General features: G+C 36.7%; 1 protein-coding gene across 1 annotated transcript in view; it reads right to left on the reverse strand.

Moving 5' to 3' along the window:
* AK5 (adenylate kinase 5) overlaps positions 1-20,096 on the reverse strand; it is an 83,064-nt gene that overhangs the window by 40,642 nt on the left and 22,326 nt on the right. Inside the window, exon 7 of the mRNA XM_066192619.1 lies at positions 2,434-2,524. Within this exon, the coding sequence (XP_066048716.1) occupies positions 2,434-2,524 (91 nt within the window). The remainder of the gene's footprint in view (positions 1-2,433; positions 2,525-20,096) is intronic.

Genomic DNA, 20,096 nt, shown 5'->3' on the forward strand with positions numbered 1-20,096 from the left:
CGTTTGTTGCTCCTAAGCTGAATTGCACAAGATTGATCATGGAAAGCTGAGAGAGTGTGGCTGTTACAGGCAAGTGTATAAATCCTACCACAGAGATGCACCCCAAAGCCCAGGGGATCATGGCTGTAAAATGTCTGGTCCTATAAAACATTTCAGTGTTTTAAGTCTGGGTTCGTGGCACTTTCTCTGAAAATGTGTTCATCCTTAAGTTGTCAAGAATGCAAATGTCAAGCATTGCCTTTTCACAGTTCACTAAATTCATTTATACAGTGAAAATAAACTGCACTGATCTGTCTAAATTTATCTGCAGTTGACTTCACTTCCCATCACAAGGTAGCTGTGACCCATCATGCAAATTAATTAAGTCTGCTCCTTGGACCATTTGTGTTTAGCAAATCAGCTAATGAATTTCCAATCCTTGCTTAAATGCATTACTTATTCTGAATCCTGCTAGCAATTCTACTCAATATGGTTCATTGGCTCAAATATGCCCATACTCATATTTTAGCAATGATAGTATTCACAGAGTTCAACTCTGATTGTCATAAAAGCAATCTAAGCCTATCCTGTGAAACATACTGCTTCTCTTAATAACACGTTTAAACTCAATAAAATAAAAATGTCTTTTTATGTTATGGAACATGCTCTGGAGCACTGTCTAATAACTCAATTAATACATGTTGCATATAAGCATTTGGGCAAGATAAATGCTTAGAAGATAAAGTGGAATATTTGTTGAACAGAAATAATTTGTTGAAGCACTGATGAGCATTAGAATGATTACATTTTTATTTTCCTCTGAGTAAGATGCTTCTAATACAAATGTTACACTAACCTTAAGCTGTTGCGTTTCATGACAGGTTGATGCTCTTGGAAACAGTCTTAATATGTGGTAGAAGGCAACAATGAGAAAATTGTCTTTTCATCTATAAACATTTCAGTTGTTTTCTTTCAATGCATATTATTACAAAGTTGATTACAACTGGATTGTACAGGTATAACATGAATGAAATTGACGTGGCCGCATGAAAATATTAGAAATACTATGTTTATGTTAGCTATAAGGAACTATAGTATATTGCAATATCACTAGTAAGATTAGAAGACAAAAAGTGAGATCAAGACACACTGGAATTGCAATGCTAGAAATTAAACACCTGATCTCATAGAAATCTTACTTCAAATCTCATTATCAGTGCTCAGAGTATGCACTAATTAGGTGATTGTGGCCTGGCATTTGCTCATGGCTATCCAATTATTTTGGTGAGGGATTTATTTAATAGATCAGATTTTCGAGGAACTGACTGGAACTCATCCAGAATCACAACCAATTTGTGCAAATTGTTTAGCTCTCATCAAGCTGTTTGTTAGAGCTTGCACCTTTATGACACTTCTATTCTCTTCTTCTTGTCCAGAATTTAAATCAATTAGGGAATCCAGAGGCAATTATCAACACAATGTTGTAGAGTGGGAATGCCATTTTAGGTTTGGGATTGACCTCTTGCCCCTATGAATAAGGCTAAGCACAAAATAAATGTGTGCCACTTAACAGAGAAAGACAATCATCTTTATTCTTGTGTGCATCTTATCTCAAAGGTGACCACTAGAATCCTGTGGGCTTTTAAGCTGATGCACTTCTTACAATTCTCAACCTCCTCCCCAACTCCCCCTTGAATTCATTGCCCTCCGCTTCCCTACCTTGGCACTTCATTCTTATCTCATTTAGAACATTATCAAAAATTTCTTTTTGTGTGCTGGTTCAGAAGACAGTTATGGTATCATCTACCTATGTAAAGCTAGTACTTGATTTGGAAAACAGCCAGGGATGCCATTGTAAAAGAAAGAAGTTGTGAAGTTACCAAAGAACATTTCTCTGCTGCCCTCAAGCAAAATATTTCTGACAGATGATGTGGATTTTCAGGGCTTTGATGTTTTAGCTTCAATTCTTTTGCAGTCCTTTGTGTCTCAAAGGCTTTACTTTGAAGATATTCAGGCCTCAGTAAGCATAATGATAAATAGACAAATAAATTAAATCCCCAAACACTTGACTTATATTCACACATCATTTCAGAATTAGTACCAATTATTAGGAAGGAAGTATGATCATTGATCTCACAGGACTGCTTTTCTGGTGAACACCAAGGTATCACTGGAACTGAAACAGCTGACAACTAGAATTGAAAACTTACATGATTTTTGTATTAATAGTATAGCTTAAGTAGACTTGTCATAGTATTTTAAGGTTAATTTGTAGATAAACAAGTTGTTGTATAGGCTATATGAAGTTTCTTTTGTCCCTGATTGTGCAAATATTTGAGGTTGGTCAAGACTCTGCTACAGTACCCACATCCAAACTTGAAGAATATGAAAAAGGTATCCCAATGTCAAAAGCAGTACAATAAATTTGGTTCTTTAAATCTTACATTAACTCACCTGCTACGGTCTCTTTGTTTGCAAATAGCTTATTGTCCACTGCTGAACTTATGTCAGAGAACACCTCTTCTTCATCTCTGTCGGCGTCAAACTGAAAAGAAAAAAAAAAAAAAAAAGAAAAAAAAAAAAGCTGGAGTTGGCAATCAGGCTGCTTACTACTTGGCGGAACATCAACATGTACTGTGACTTCTCGCCCCAAGCCTTCCTGATATTCCTATATTCCCTTCTATTTTAATGTGTGCAGTCCATTGCTTTAGGTATGAATCATTTAAATTTCGAGTTTAATTTTGTAAACCATTTCAGCTATTTTTAATAACCTGTCAGAAACAGAAACTACAGTAAAATTGACTTACTTTCAGAGAATGAAGTTTCAAAGCAGAAGATAAAACTAGTAATGCACATTACTTCTTCAGTCATTGGATGGTTGAAAAAAATGTCAGCATCGAGACCAGAAATGGGATTACTTTACTGACACTTCTTTTTGGTGATCAGCATAATGAACTTTTTAAATTTGCAAGTGAAAAACTTTCAGCAACTTCTGAATTGTTTGAAACAAATTTTTGTGACATGTACAATTTCTTCATGTAGTTGAGCAGAACTCTTAGGAAAGAATAAGTAATTTTGAAAATCCCCTACTTACAGAAAAGACAGCTTTCCTCTCTCAATATCAGAAAGTGCTATGACTTAGTGATAAATTAATTAAATCAGAGAAGAAAAGCTGCTTTAAAATTACAAATAATTAATTTCTTGTGATTTTAATCCTCTTATTCATTTATTCTGTCTTTTGCCTTACTTACTCTGGTACCGATTCCCCCAAATTTTTCCTAGGCTCTTCCTGACAGGTTTCTTTTTATGCCCAGGTGACTGTGGCAGGGGAAGTTCTGCTACAACGACAGGTTGACAATGGGTTTGTGATTTTCTTTATTGTATTTATCAAGCTTTATTTATTTAGGTAATCACATATTCAGATAGATGAGCCTACCATAAATATCAACACATGGAGTTTTCTGACTGGTTCTTGAAATGGAGTTTGAGGGTCTGACCCTGAACACCACTCAAAAGTTCATCCTGCATCAGTCACCATCTGTCTGGGCAGACATTTATTTAATCTCGAGAAATTCTTCTGCCATTTAGTGTTTGTCATAACTCAAGGCATTTTAAAAAAATTTCTCAAGCAGAAATTGGTTTGTGTTTACCTATTAGAGGGATTACACCCTAACTTGTGTCAAAACCAAGGCTTGTGGAAGAAAGGTCTTAAATAAAGCTGTTCATATAACAGCTGTTAATAAAATAAAACTTCTGGGCAATTTATTATCGATACACAAAGAGCAGCTTTGGAATGTCCTTGTTGATAGGAAGAGTGCTCCTAATGTATGTTAGAGAAGACATATATCATCTTTGGGGGTATGCGTGTGCATAAAACCCAGTAAATTGTAATCAGGTTGTGTCTGATCATTATCATGTAGGTCACACCACACTTGGAGAGATGACAGACTTGCTTTCTCATTAGTGGCATTCCTCTGAACAATCCAGTTCACCATGAAATAAAACACATGATCAATCTCAAAATGTTCTGAGGGTTCCAAGAATTTGAAACACCAACTTTCCCGTTCAAAGAACACCAGCTGTGTTTCAGCATTCTGAAAAGTCTGGGCTTTGTAATGAAAGCTTATATTGTCACCCAAAGAAAACCAATTATTTGAAGCTTGCACATAGATCCAGTTTTCCCCTCACACAATGAGAATTGTGATACCCTGAGCCACAGGAAGGCTAGATAGCTTCCATGGAAAAATCATTTTTGAAAGAAACTAAGTAACCTTATGAGTTCCGTACTTCACTGAAATGCTAAATATTTTAAAATTAAATCCTTTGATAATTAGTGGAGGCTTGAATAAAAGATAAATGGTACTCAACCCTAGTCACACAGAACAAATAGCAGTAAAACTTGTATTTTTAGGAGAACCTGTCTAAATCCATAGGTTGCTTTCCTTACAGAAAAAAAAAATCCCTACCTGCTCCAATACATGCTCTTTACAACTAAGTCATCTAGGTGTATCTCAATGGATGTCTCAGTTTAATTATAGTCAAGGCTAATGTTTTATAGAAGTGTAACTTTATTAAAGATTAATTCTATTGTCTGCATTGATATGCCCTCTGCTAGTGATGCAGGAAGAAGCCAAGTGTTTCTTCTCTACGTGGCCAAAGGGGTTTGAGGTCTGACCTTACTTTATGGCATTTCCCTCCATGAGGCACTAATGGTGTTTTTCTTCTATGCTGTCTCTGTTTGGTCGGAAAAGATTAGGGAGGACCTCAGTGAACAAGAGCACCACATTTCTTTAAAAAACCAATCTGAATTTCTGAAAGGTTTCACAAACCTTCCTAAAGTACATTTGTGGGTTATTCTGGGTTTTATTTTTTTTTTTTAAGTAAATAAAAAAATGACTGGCTTAATGATGAATTTTCTGGAAAGTTTATCTCATTTTCACACAAGCACTGTTGAATTGCAGAATTGTCACTCGCATGGTATTATATAAAAATGATGAAAAATATTTTCTATATCTTCTGCATTATAAATAATCACCCTAGGCAATGCAGGTGGTTGTTGCTGCTCCCAGAGAGAAAATTATTATTATTTCTAAATAAGCATCCAACAAATTCCAGCCAACAGGAGGGGCTCCACAGAAAAATTGTCCTAGTTATAGAAAATTGCAGATATCACTGGTCCATGATGATAAATGGAGGTTTGGTAATACCATGTACTGAGTTAAAGAAAAAAGTGCAGATTTGTTTTCCTCACATCTGTCAGGGGACAAACATCAAGAAAACCGCAGTTAACAAGAATTTTGGGTGAGGGTGTCATTCAGCCTGGCACTGCCCCTTACGGACTGTTTCACCTCCAGTGAAACTGTCGGTCGTTGCAGGTGGTTTATCTAAAACATTCCCAGATTAGGGGGAGATCACACTAGACTTTCAAACTGGAGCACAGGAAAGCTAGGAAGAAATCTGATTGCAGCAGACTTGCAGGGAATTCTTGTTTGTCCAGCTTGAAATAAAGTTAGAAATGGAGAAAGCATAAAAAAACCCAAGCAAGCTTGTAGCGAAATAACATTTACAACAGTAGATGAAAATGTCCTCTATTTTAGGATATGATGGATGTCAGTGAAAAGAAAATAAGCCATGTCCAAATTAAACATAGCATAACATTGTGGTGTTTGGCATTGGGGTGAAAGCCCCTGGATACTCGATGCAGTGCTAGTATCCACAGCTGACAAAATGGAGGGACTTCCAGACAGGTTTTGACAACGATAACTTTTTCCTGTACCTTTCCATGGGAAAGAGAAATTTTAGAAGTTATTATATCCAGAAGACAAAATTGTAGGATGCAAGAATGAAGAGCATGTGAGACAAATTCAGAATGGAAGCAAACAGCAAAACTTATGCTGACATCACTGTCTTTATTGCTTAGTTTATCACAAATTGCAATGAATTCCCCATTATTTGAAAATTTTAGCTTATTCCTAAAAAGAAAAATATTAATAAAATTAAACTAGGATCTAATTCAGGGAATTCAGCAGTATTGCTCTGCATAGCCAGAGCTGTCACTTCTGGCTTCGTAATTCATTAATCAGATCCATAGAAGTGAAACACAATCATTGTTTAGGAAGTGGATAAATTATTCACATATTATCATCTGCCGTGAGGAACAATTTCTTTTTAAATAAAAAAAAGGTTTATCTGCAGAAAAGAGAACATGGCTTCTTGTACCATGGTTTTCTCACGCTTTTAAGAGATACACAGTTTAGAAGCTAGACTGCACCGCTGTTCCTTAAGTATTGGTATTTTTGGTTGAAAAGTTGACAATCCTAGTAAAATGAGGAGATTCATAAGATTCAGCAAGTTATAACAATTATCAGGTGGCACTAGCTACAAATGCGACGAGAACACACTTATTCTTCACACTGATTTAGGCAGGGGTTTGCTCCTGAAGGATTGAAAACAAAAAAGAACTAGTTCTACTCTACCCTTGGTAATACTAAAAGGTGAAGTGAGACATACCACTGAGATATAGGTGCTGCTTTACCATTTTCGAACACCCACACAGAAATCCCTTCGTTATTGTTGTTCCATCCCTAGTTTGCTTCTCTTAATAATTGCAATTGACTTGTGCAGTTACCTCAAAAGAAAGTGGAAAAATCAAAAGAAAAACACCAGCAACACGGGAAAACAGCAAGAAATAAGTAAGGAAAAATATATAAGGTAGTGTAATAACCATTGGGATGGGGGGGGTGAAAAAAAATTAGTTGAAGACTTGTATAGGAAAACCAATAAGCAGAGGCACTGAAATGAACCTGGAATGTGCAGACTGGGAGTTCAGGGAACTATTATTCTATTATAAATAGTATAAAATAATGCTATTGCAAAGTAATTTTAGTGATACAATTAAACAAAACCAAAGCAACTTTCAAAACACCACAAATGGCAGGATGAGGACATAGGGGAGAGATATTTCTCTATTCCATTCTCTATTTCTAATATTTACATTCTTTTCCATCAAATAGTCTGAAATCTCAGATTATTTTTTATATTATATTTTACCACATACAGAAGAAACTACAACTGAAATTATACTAGAGCTCACCAATGATTTTTAAAATGTTATGCAATTAGCAGAGGTCACAAATTGGTATCAGACAGAAATTTAGTATGAAACTGAACTGGAGATATTAACACCATTATTGCAATCCTAAGGAATACTCTGGGTTATCTAAAATAAGTCTCTTAAAACCTTACTTTTTTACCACAGGAGTTCCAAAGAGGATTCATATATAATTGCAGAGTCCTCATACATCTATCAGTTTCTCAAGTTCCACTTCTATCTGAGGATCTATTGCTGTGAGTGCTCCTTATAAACAAGCATGGAGGTGAATGTTCTCCAGCCCTGACTGGAGCTGACAGTTCTGCAGCAGCTGCTGGTAGCTTTTCTGTATCCCAAACTCATTTACTCAAAATAGGTGCAATTCGACACCCCTAATTTTATATTTTTTCTGTTTTTCTTTTCACAGACCCCTTTGTATTAATTTGGCAGTACACAAACAATGAAATTACTACAAAACACAGGTTAGGGGAATTTTTTTGTTCTTAGCATGATTTTCTCTTATTTCATGCTAAACCCAACAACTTAATGCCATGGCACACAAGCGTGGACGTGCTGTGCCAGTTTCCCTCCCTTCACAGTAAAACTGCTAAGCCATCTTCCATACTTGGAATATTGAACAGAGCAAGAGCAAGGAAATGGTAACTGTCACCTGAAGAAACAACAGTAAGGAGGAGTAATAGCCTGTCTTGGTACATTTATGTGGAGTAATAGCTTTTGATAGGTAGACAGAGGGAGAACTTCTGTCTTTATGCTGTGATCATTTGAGCAACGCTGACTTACACCAGTTTTCAGCTGATAATGAGCGCCTCGGGCAGTGTGGTGGCAGGAGATGATGGGAAAGACACCTTGCAATTACAGGCCCTTGTAGAGCAGAAAGCAGACAAACTGAAGGAGAGTTGGATGTGACTGGGGGTGAGAGGAGAAATCCATAATCTGGTGGCATGGTAACAGAAAATTAATGGACTTGAGAGGATGAAGCAATTGCTTGTTTAATAGGGAAGCTGATGGTGCCACAGAGTGGGTTTGGAGCATATACATTTTTCATAATGCTGAGATCCAAAGCCTTTCTGCCTGTGCACATATTAAAGAGCACTGGTTGATTAATTTTTTTTTTTTTCCCAATAAGGATATTCATCTGGAAGGCTTGTGACTATTACGTGGAAAGCAAATGTATTGCTCTTTTATTAACACAATCATTTTTGCATCATGTTCTCCATTCCTTTGAGGGACTCTGAGCTTCCAGCAGGCATTATCCTCCACCATATTTGTATCTCTAACTCTGTTAACCTGAAGTCAGTTTAACATAGTCAGTAATAAACAATTCAAAACGTTTCAGCCATTTCTTTATACTACCATGACCCCTACCACAAATATTCTATTTATCTTGGAAATCATCATCAGGAATCAGAACCAAATTAGGCAGCATATGCATTATTTCACATAGCATTTAAAAGGACATGATTTGCACGTGTTTGTTCTGGGTTATCCGACTTTTCAGATAAGTTACTTCTAGCAGTAACTTTTCAAGCTATAAATACAGCCAACCTCTATGCATATAAACTCTGTGTGCATATTCACTTTGCAAATCATTGAAAACTTGTTCCTCGACATGTATTACATTTGTTCAGCAGCTCCTCTAGCAAAGTCAACTATATTAATTATTTTTGAAGATTAATTCAAACCAAAGAAATGCTTTAGTATTTGGAAGCACAAATACTTTCCCTTATTTTAAAAAATATACATTCCACTGTTGGAGTAATTTTTACTATGCATTTACTTTTCAAAGGAAATTGCTTTTAAAGAGGCAAATAGTATTACAAAGAAACAGAACAGTGGTGTTGAGCATCCAGACAGATCACTTCTGAAGAGCTTGAATGGAAAACTTAATTATGGTCTGAGTTAGGAGATGCTTCATGAATTAATTTTTACTCTGTTCCTGTAGAACCCAGGAAAACATTCAGCCTGAGGGAGAAATCATCTTACTCTCTACCTCCACTGGGTCTAGAATAAATTGTTTGATTTTTTACTTTAATGCACCTAACCCCAAAGGAAGTGGAAAGACACTGCTGATTACAGAGAGTCAGGTATGACTCAAAGCTGTCCAAATCCTCACACAGCTTTAACAGCTCTCTGCGCCTTAGCCTGCCTTTCTTATTTACCAGAGCTCAGTGATGCTGTAACAATGAAGCATTAATGCAAAATTCAGTATTTTGAAATGTGGACAAAGGGCAGAGAGGTACAAACAAGTGGCATGAAGCTCAGTCAATAAAAGCTGTAATTGTCACTTTGCTTTATACAGCTCAGGGGCATTACAGAAAGATCTACAATTACCCAGCTCTTCCCCAAATGCCTTTGGTTTTTCTTTCCACAGTAATAATGCCTGTCTTCCAGTAGTTTTTCTTCCACCTTTACCTATGAAGACTTCTATGAGGCCTGGATGTGCCCTTGTTCCTCAGGTTGAACTCTTTGGGAATAAAGCAGTTAAGGATCAGTTTCTACAGCACAACTCATGCATTTCTTGTCGTAGCCCATGAGATGAGTACTGGAATATTCATTCCCAGAGCACCCAGTTCAGTAAACAGCTCTGGTCACAAATATGTTCAAATAAATGCTTTCCTCAATACCCTTTTTTTTTGCTAATATTAACTGCAACAGCACGTCTCAGGCGGAATGAGCCCTGTAACTAAATGACATTAACCAGAATGTTTGTGTGCAGAGAGACTTTTCCTGATTAAACTTTTTTAAAAATATACATTTCGCCCTGCTTATAGAGCTCCTGTGTCACTCTTCCTTTTGTTTAAAACAAAACCGAATAATTTTCTAGCATCAGCTCCTACAGCATGTACAAATCACAGATAGGCACCCTGAATAAATATATACTGACACTGGCTTCCCCAAAAGGTCCAATGAGCAGCAACTGTAATTCAAATACGAAAACAACAACAAATTAGAAAAACCAGAAATAAAAGACATTTCTTCCTATAAATACTATTTTCTTCTACTGACAGTTTGCAATTTATTTCAAAGAAAAACACTGATGCTGCTGCCAAATATAGCCAAATATTTCCCTTTCAAGATCAATAGCATTTCTCCTGTTGGCTTTTGTGGAAGAGATTTTTAATGCAAAGAACTAAAATATTGTTGTCTGGTCTTTTACTATTAGATGACTTCATAGCAGTTATTACCAAAAATATAATTTTTGCCTGTGTATCATCACAATTTTCTAAGGAAGAATGCTACCATCTGAAAGCTAACAAAAAAAAAATTCCTGAGTTAATTTCAGCTGCAAATTTTGCCAGTTATTCAAGCACGAGGACTAATGACTCAGCTGCAAGAACAAATATAGGGTAAACCATAGGCCTAAACATTGGATGATGTGGGTGTTTCACATGCAAAATCTGCATTTAATTCAAGAAATAATGTGACATTTTTAGTTATCTAGGACCTTAGCAACACAAATAATTTCATCTGCAATAGTTGTAGCTCTTCAAAATGGAATTTCACATTCTAAGGACTGGAACATTTGAAAATGTTTGGCTTTTCTGTTTTCCGTGGAAGACAAAAATAAATTTTAATTCCCAGTTACATAGTTCCTGTGTATTTAACTAAATTCTGACCCAGGATAAGCAGATTTCCACTGGTTGTCTCTATATTAATAAACTTCATAACTGGTATTGGAATCCTTGATAATAAGCCCTCCCTTAGTCATCTCGAGCTAAAAGGTACTAAATTTTCATTAAATAAATTATTTATCTCTAGAAGGAGGACTTGTATCAAAGAGGATAATATTCAGCAGATGTCAGTCTGAGTTCAGGATGGACTCATAAAGACAACTTCCAATTGCGCTGCTGCAGGAAGGATATGAGTTTGTTTCCTGCAGTGAGAAGTGAGCCACTGCTATTTTAATTTCTGTACCAGAAAGTTCCGCTTTGACATCTAAATTATTGGAGCATGTTGTTTCAGAGCAAAAAGGAGACTACTTGATTTATAAATGAAAGCTGGCAAGCTAAGGAGATACTGACAGAAACTATTGCTTTAGTCACCATGTAATATGACATTCTTCCATCTAGCATGTATTTTTTGGAAACAAATGTAGGACAAAATCTCACATGACTATGTAGGCTGAAAGCATTTTTTAATATCATAAAAGCACGTGGATAAAGTGGAACTGATTGACATAATTTATTTAACTTTTTTAAAGCTTACAATATTTCTTCCCAGAGGCTATTAAATTAAATATAATTTTAGGGAAGTCCTAACTGATACAATTAATTTATTTTAAAAAGCATGGTAAATGTCCAAGAAACGTCTTGGCAGAGAGAATGGCCGAAGTATTGACCAGGAAACTAGAAAGTACAAGTCAGAAAAATCACCCTCACTATGAAAATTAAATCTGAGAAGGGATAGGGATGTGGAAAAGAAATGCATGTAATGTGACAATAATGTCTGTTGCAGGAAAAAGATGAAACAAAAGACCCAAAAAAGATCAAAAAGAAGCCTCTGTAAGCTTTCTTTTATTAGAATTTCATAACTTTCCCTCTGGCTGTTTGTTTGAGCTAAGGGCTTTACAGAATGCCTGAAACTCCAACACTTGGGGTCTAATACCATAGTTAGTATTAATATATTGTTAAAGTGTAAATAATTTATTGCAAAAGCAAGCTAAGCAACCTATATTGAATATTCATATAACATTATCTATAAAAAGTGCTATTTTTGACTTTTCCTTCAATTTATGCAGAAAATTAGAGCTTTTGATATTCTAAATCAGAATCCACCACTTTACATTCACTGAACAGCAATTATTTTATAATTGGGGGTTTTCTCCATATTAAAATAGTTTCGGCTACTGGTCTCCATCACTGCAGCCCCTTCACCATTGCTTTGTTTTTCTGCTGGATGAGACACATCGTGGTGCTCCTCACACTGTGGTTGTTTGGTTGTTTTCAGTGTTACCTGGTTGAAGAAATATCTGTGAAGCTTCCACCTTTCCATTTGCTGCCTAGTGTTGCATGGGTACTTCTGACTGTTTCAACCCTTGATTGCTTTGGCAGAATAAGCTCAATCTTGCAGCTGCATAGTGATATTAATTTCTACTGGGATCCCAGCAAAACATGGGCAACGAATTGCAAAATTAAGTGCATTCAAAGTGTTTGTCTTTGTAATATAAACCAGCTAAAAGTACACAGAAGGTCTGCCTCTCTGTCAACCTTCCCCAGTATTGTAGTAATGACTGGGACTCAAACAGTGACTAGAAAGAGTAGCTATTTAGAAAATTTAGCAACCATATGTTGTTTTTAATTTACCTTAAGATAACAAATGTGTGATTTGTGTTTGCCTTTATTATTAAAATTTTACTACTGATAAAAATGTTACTAAAAGCATTCATGTGATCCAGAGTGAATAGCATAGGCTCTGGACTCTGGCACTTACAGACCTTGGAAAACAGGAACTTAGTCTTTAGTGTTAATATATTCAGCAAATGCAAGAAGTTCTAAAAGCAATTTGTAGGGACAGAACAAGTTTATTCTTAAGTTTTTTGATGTTTAGTTTTGATTACTTGGATATCTTTAAGCCTTCATTTATGAAGGCTTAAATATATCTTCCACTGCACCTTTTTTCTGTTTACAATTCTAATTAAATAGAACACATTAGAGAAATTGAAGGTTTGTTTACTTTTGCAGTGAAACTACTTAAAGCGGGAAAAAAAAGACAGTGTGAATACATCCCTTTTTTTTTTTGCATATGAAAGGGATTGGGGGGATTTTATGAATCTACTCTCCCACGCGGTTTAAACTGTAGTAAGAAAACTAAATATTTTGAATGTGCCTTTCTCTTTCTATAACTTTTTTGCTTTAATTTTGAATAAAATTACTTGGATAATCCAACAGTAAAAATATGTTTTAAGAAAAAAATGTTTAAATGGGGTCCCACTGAAAATCTCCTAATTACTAATCATTAATACAATTCCAATTCTCTCCTTTTGCATATCCTAAATCTTATCAGCTCTTGTGACTCTTATGGAGTATATATCAAAGGTAAATTATTTTTTTCACTCTAAGGGTCACCGTCTTCTCCAATAGGCATGATAAATGTTAAGCAGAAAATACCAATATTTATTCCATCTAAAAGTGGACTTGTGGTAATTTAGAGAACCAACAGCAAGATTTGCAGAGTTTTCGAGACAGTTCAGATACGCTAGTTCTTAAAATTAGTTTTCTAAAACTTTAGTTCAAACAAAACTATATTTCATATGGCTGCTATTGCTGCAAAGGAAACAAAATTTCCTTTAGTTTGTACTATAGTGTTCTAGTTCCCAGAAACTTTCAGAAGTCAGTGTCCAAACTTTCAGAGAACTGTAATCTCTTATTTGACTCTATTAATTTTGAGAGTAGTCTCTATTAAAACAGAAGAAAAATAATTTGGAGGCAGATCCTAATTATTTGTAAAGCTTACTCTCTATTAAAACTCTGCCAAGGGAGATGGGCAACTGGCTAAATACAAATACCTCATAAAACAAAAGATCTTGTAGATCCTTCTACACTGAACAAAACAGCCCCCATTTTTTAAAAGCCCTTCAGTGGATCTTAGGAGGCTGCTGGCCTCCTCCTCCCTCCAGTGTTGGAACCAGGAGTCTGCAGAGAGCCCATTAGCTGCTGGCTCTGCAAGCACTGGCTGTTGCATACCAGCTAATTTAGCTCAACACTCTTCTGCCTTGTGTAATGAGACCCTTGGTACTCCCCTGTATTTCATTTACAGCAGGTTCCCTACATCCCCTCCTCTCGGACCAGTGCAACTTGTGTAAACACAGAAATAGTCACTGGAGAAGGGTGAGACGCTCTCTACGCGCTTATTCTCCTCCAGCGAAGAAATTCTCACAAGCTTCTATTCCTGCTTGAGACTTTTATATTTGTCCTTTTCCATCTTCAAGCCAAATCACATACTCAAAAAGGTTAGATTTAGGCCTTGTTTCATATGTCAAATAACAGTTATCTTCTAGTAAATCTTTTTCCAAGGCACTTTAGAAAAAAAAATCAACAAAGGTCATGAACGCCTGTGCAATTCATGAGGAAAAGAGGAATCTTGCAGTTTTGTTTGAACTTTTCTCAATGTAAAAAGAGCAACTGTAACCTTTAACCCTAAAGAACAATTAACATTTGCAAGGTATGTTATCAGATTGGGGTTACAAGGAACTGTTGTGCAGCCGTAACAAGAACTAACATGAGTGGTTGTTAAGTTCAGGGTTTCAGCAGAGGCTTCTTTCCAGGAAACACTGACATGGTTTCTGTTGCCAAGTGCTGACCTAACCTATGAGAGAATACCCAAATTTGTTTAACTTATTCTTTATTACACTCACCCTACTAAATTTAGTGATTTTTCTGAGGAGTGGTCTCCTGGCTGTAGTTCAAGGATATAAAGAATAGCCCTTAAAACCAAACTCATTTGAGAATTCACATGGCTCCTGACCCTCTTTCTAAAGATCAAGAGATATGAGGGAACATGAAATGCATAAATGATGAAAATCCTCTGTTCACAGTAGTGGAACTGAGCTCATTTGTGTCTTGCACCCCATGAACAGGGTCAGAGATGAAAGCTAAAGTACCCACAAAACCTTTAATGGCCATTACAGCAGACTGAGGTGACATACAGAGCCTGACAGAGAGCAGAGAATGTTCTTGCAAAAGAAACAGAAATCGCCTGCCTTGGGTTATGTGAATGTGTATTATGTAGAATCTATATGGTGAAATTCTTGCAGTAAGGTGCAGATACAAAGAGGATTGCTGGATATTTTTTTCCAATGTATTCGCGACCAATAAATTTAATAAGCAACTTGACTAAGAGCTGTGTGGCCCACATTCTAGGTTCCTTTTTAATAAGGACTCTGCATTTACAGAGAAGTCTGTTCTTTTCAGTAAAGCAGACCAAAAAAAAGCCCCAAAAGCAGGACATGGCAGGTAACTAGGAAAGTATATTTTCACATTGCCTAATTGGCATCTTGCAGTGGTAAGAGAGGGAGATGACCTTGGCATTAGAAAAACTACAGTGTTACCAAAATACAATGGATGGTAAAATACAAGAAAAGACAAGACCTGGCATGCTATACAGAGCAGAGAATTTTGAAGTACTGGTATTGAAAACATGAATGTGGAGCTCCAATTTGACATTCTGTTTAAAGACAGGAGGGGAAATTCAGTGGAGTACATAATGAAAAAATGTTAAGATTTGCCTAAAAACAATGTCGTTTTAGCAATCTTGTTTTTAACAAAACAGATCAAGAGGTAGCATATGTATGAACAATCCTCGATATAAATAACTGATCATAGTAAGTTACAGTGAAAAGATGGCACATTTTGTGCATTAAGTTCTTTATTTCTTTTACTGTGACGGGTATGACTGACTGTTGGCACAAAAAGATATGAACAGTTGAGAATGGAGACAACAGTTCTTCCTTCACAGAAAATAACAATAATTTTGACTTCAGTGTTATAGTTATGTGTTGTGAGGCTTCTTTTCCTGTTTTATTATTTAAGTAGATTACCGAATTGCAGAATGTGATATGATGAGAACAAAGTAAACAGATAGTTGTATCCACTGGCCATTAATGAAACAAACTGCAGTACTATGCAAGAGGGAAAGATACAAATGTTAACCCTGGAAGCAGGAAAGATGATAACTGAGCTGAAGGATACAGAAGCAGATACAGAAAAGACAAACCACAAAGGCTCGACAACAGAGTTTCTGCCAAGAATTTTAGGTTATGTCTATGTAATAAGAAGTGATGCTGTGCAAAGATGTTCCTGCTAGCACTAAATGATGTACCATAGTAGTAAGAAACACAAAATAGCCCTATTAGTGGTTATCTGATGTCTAAGTATCAGTGAATGTAAGGAGCCAGGACATATTACTTCAGTGACACAATCACGGTGTTTTCCCAATGAGGAAGCATTTCATACAGTTCTTCAAAGCACTGCTTGGTAGATATTCTTTAGCTGCATTAGAAAAAATAAGAAGTCCTCCAAACAGCTATCAGAAACGCTCAAAAGGATACTCAGCAATGGGGAAAACGCCCTAGGGGAATTTGTAGCTGTGTAGTTCTCACTTCAGTGCTGTCTAGTGCAGTGTGTACCCTGAGTCACACAATGGATGAGTAACTTTTCAGCTTTCTCAGTTCTCCACCAACACTGTAGCTGCATCTAACCCTGTTAAGCTTAAATAAGACTCCAAAATACCAGAGAAAAATGCCAGAAGCCCATAACGTTAAGAGCATCAGACTTTCTGCTGACAGTTTTGACACTTAAATGGCTTCCATCATTACAGTACCTGAGCATTCACAAATCTGAACAAATGTATCTTTATGACGCATATAAAAAATAAGAAAGTGAAATATTTTAGCTCTCCCCTCTCTTTCAGTACATCTACAGGAAAGAAGGAACGGGAGCAAATGCTCAAATAATCCCAGAATGGTACTAGATTGGATTACTAGAGGCCAGTTCACTCAGTCTCATTTTGCTCTTTGAATCAAAATTGAGAATAGTATAGCAGAAAAAATGTTCAATTGCCTCTTGCATAAGAAAATATTACCTAACAACAGCTAATGATAGCAACTTAGATGCTATAAGCAATGATAGATTCAGAAAATAAGGATGTCAAATACTGAGACTGTAGAGCAGAAGCTATCAGATGTAGTAACATTTTAATAGGACTGTGAGTGTGAGAGCTGAAAGACCATCTCGATTCTACTGAAGTAGCAACTCGCATAAGTTAATATGCAAATTTTCTCCACCAAATGACAGCAAAGTGGTTTTGCCATAAATCAGGAAGTCACCAACTATGGAGTTTTCACTCGTGGGAAGATCCACTGGTGGCAATTAGAGATGGAAATCACTAATGTGATTCAATCACTTTGGGTAAGAAATTGGTTTTTCATTGTTTACAGCAATGCGGGCTGAAATGCAGCTTTGGTTCTTCAGCTGGATGTTCACAAAATCAGCTGTGGTTCAGGATAGGAAAATTTGTTTATGGATGATAAATATTCCTGATTCAATACAAAAGGTCTTCCCAGGGAAGAGATATTTTTTCCAATCTAGTTTCTTAATATATCTCATGTAAATAAGAAAAATTAATCTTCTCTAAGCATCACTTTAACTACAAGAACAAAATTAGAAGCTGCTATTCACCCAAAGGACACTGCTTAATTACCTTAAGATGACCTGTTTAAAATAACTTGAAGAATATTTAGGACATGTTATTTTAAACATCTCCTACAGTTCATTCCTCTGCATGATAACTTGGCTTAATTACTTATCTCAGTTTTAGTTTCAGATCTGTAAAAAAAGGGTCTGTTAATTTTAAACATGTATCAGCTTTCACAGTGCCAGAAATGGATAAAATCTGGGATAGTATGGCTGTCAAAACCAGCATCCCCTCCCTCTTTCTGGAGTTCCTAAATCAGCTTGGCTCGTACACTCATCCCTTCCTAATTCTATAGCCAGACTGGTCAAAGTTTATTTCTTTTTTTTCAAAGTAATCTGCTTCATTCAAGCCACTGGGTGTAAAAAAGGCAAGGCCGCTTTCAAAAAGCTGGTATCTATTTAAATTATCATACTTCCAAAGTTAGAGAAGAGCACAGTGTTGCACTGATACTGTTCACCTCAGCAAAGAATTCCTACCCTCAAGGTTTCTCTTCATGCTTCTATGTACATAGATGGCAAGTTTCCATCCTTGGTCATTCTCTGGCAGACATTGGTATTTCTGATATACTTGTTGACATAAAGCATAAAATGGGAGGCTGAAAATATTTTGAAGCTTGTAAGTGTTTATGGTGCACATGCTTCTATATATGCACAAATTACTCATCTATCATTCCCATATAAAATGTGCATATATTTACAAACAGTTTGTTTACATTCACTTCTAGATAAAATTCATGTATGGACCTTCTTTGTATGCTCTTCAAAATCTCACAAAACAGAAACACATAAATAGTGTTGAGACACAGTGTAAAACCTAGCAGTGATTAGAACATGCGTAAACTCTCTCTAGTTCAGCAGTTTTACAGGAAACAGTTACGTGTTCTTGCTCATAGCCCAGTTTTTCTGCAAAAGGGCAATCAAATATAGGAGAGACATAGAAAACTATAGTTTTCAGTAACAGCTTTCTGTGACTGCAGAGTTCTGGTTACTTGTTTTATGCTCCAACTTACCTTTCACTGCTTTGAATCACCAAAAAATGAAAATGTAATAGTCATTATTTCCCATCCCAATTCTAATTTTCCCTCTATGGAGATTTTAAAATTATTATATAACCACATACATTCATGGAGCCAGACAAAGATTTACCACACAGTAAAACAAAGGAAGACTCCTGAATCTCAAACAAAACCTCTGGTCTCAAGGTTCCCACAAACAGCTGCCTACATTCCTTGTTTGCTTTGAAAAGGTCCTAAAACATTGAAGGTTTGCTGCAGATGCTCCAGACTATGTGGGTTCCTCTTTGCGTGTCCGCTTGGTCATGCCCAAGAAGCCAGAAGTGCTCTGAGGAACCTATGTAGTAGTCAGGTTAAAAACTTGAAAATGCACCTGAAAGACTGTGCTGATGGCTGCTGTATTTTAAAACTACTGCGAGGCATCTGAAAATATTTTGGTGGCATTAGGCCAATTAATAGGAAATCTCAGCTCAGAACCTTCTAGAAAACAAAGCAGCTTCAACTCCCCATCTCTGACCTGTGGGGAGGAAGGCCATGCTCAGATACCAGTGAGGCTACATTTGAGGGAAACCATTCCTGCCAAGTCTGTATCACTTTGCAGCCAATGATGCAAGATCCAGGCATCAGATGGCACGTAAATGAGATTCTGAGCCTGCAGCAGGGAGGTGAGAGCACGCGGGGGAGGCGGTGGCTAACAGTCCCTATTCCTAGCATCACTCCAGCGAAGGAGGAGTGGGATTTTTAAAATCTTCTTTTTAACAATTGTTTAACACAAAAACTGCATGGATACGTGAAAATATCAGCACCAGGAAAACAAAGGCATCTGCTTGTTCTGTGCTCTGCCAAACCACACACATGTTCCTCCACTGAGGAGAAGATTCTCTGAGCTGGATTCTGGTTTGGGAGACGTGCCTGGCAGAGGCTGCATTAGGACCTGGAAAGCAGGGTGAGGGTTCCTATGAAACCTTTCCCAATAGTTTGCTATCAGTGAGATTTGAATAGACCTTGGGAGCTGCTTAAAGGATTGCAGGAGCCACATTTCTCTGGGGACAGGCCCAAAATTAAAGGAAGAATCAGTAGGTGCAAGTATTTTGGGATCAGCATTCAGCAGCAAACAAATAAAAAGCCCAAACCAACACCTCAGGCTGGGCAGCTGTATGACAACAGAGAAACTTCAGAAATAAACTATAACTGATATTTTCAGCAGCATTTTGGTAAGTCACAGCCTTTATCTAAAGTTCATGTCAGTGTGCAAGTTCTATAGCAAAACTCCTATTTTAACCAAAACAAGAGAAAAAATTTATGTCACACAGTTCCGTGGGGAATTTTTCTGTGACGGCTGACAGCCATTAGGCTTGTTTGATGCTTATGAGGGCAGACAGCTACTTCCCTCACCCGCAAGTGCTTAACTTCTAAATTTGTGCTCAAAATCAATTTCCAGCTTCAGCTACTTTCTCTGCGTTCTCTTTACTTCTCTGACTAATCCGAATGTCATTTTAATGTTTTCATAAGCATGGTAAAGTCCCTAAAAGGACAAGTGGAACAATGAGGATATCAGAGAAATCCGCATTTCATGGATGCCACAGAATGCTGTCTTGTACTGGCTGTTTAAGTAAGGACCAGAGTCTTCTTTTAATGCTTAGTATTTTTGCCTGACTACAGCCAGTCTTTTATTTTTTCCCTTTAAATGCACACAGACATATTTATGTGACAAGGTTGATACCGCAGCTCTAAGATTATGTAGAATCACTGTCAATAAGGCAGACTGGACCAAATCCTACCTCCAGTAAGAGAAACTTCTAC

The sequence above is a fragment of the Chamaea fasciata genome, unplaced genomic scaffold, assembly GCF_029207755.1.
Source record: "Chamaea fasciata isolate MVZ Bird 193981 ecotype frontalis unplaced genomic scaffold, bChaFas1.0.hap1 SCAF_10, whole genome shotgun sequence".
Lineage (NCBI taxonomy): Eukaryota > Metazoa > Chordata > Aves > Passeriformes > Sylviidae > Chamaea > Chamaea fasciata.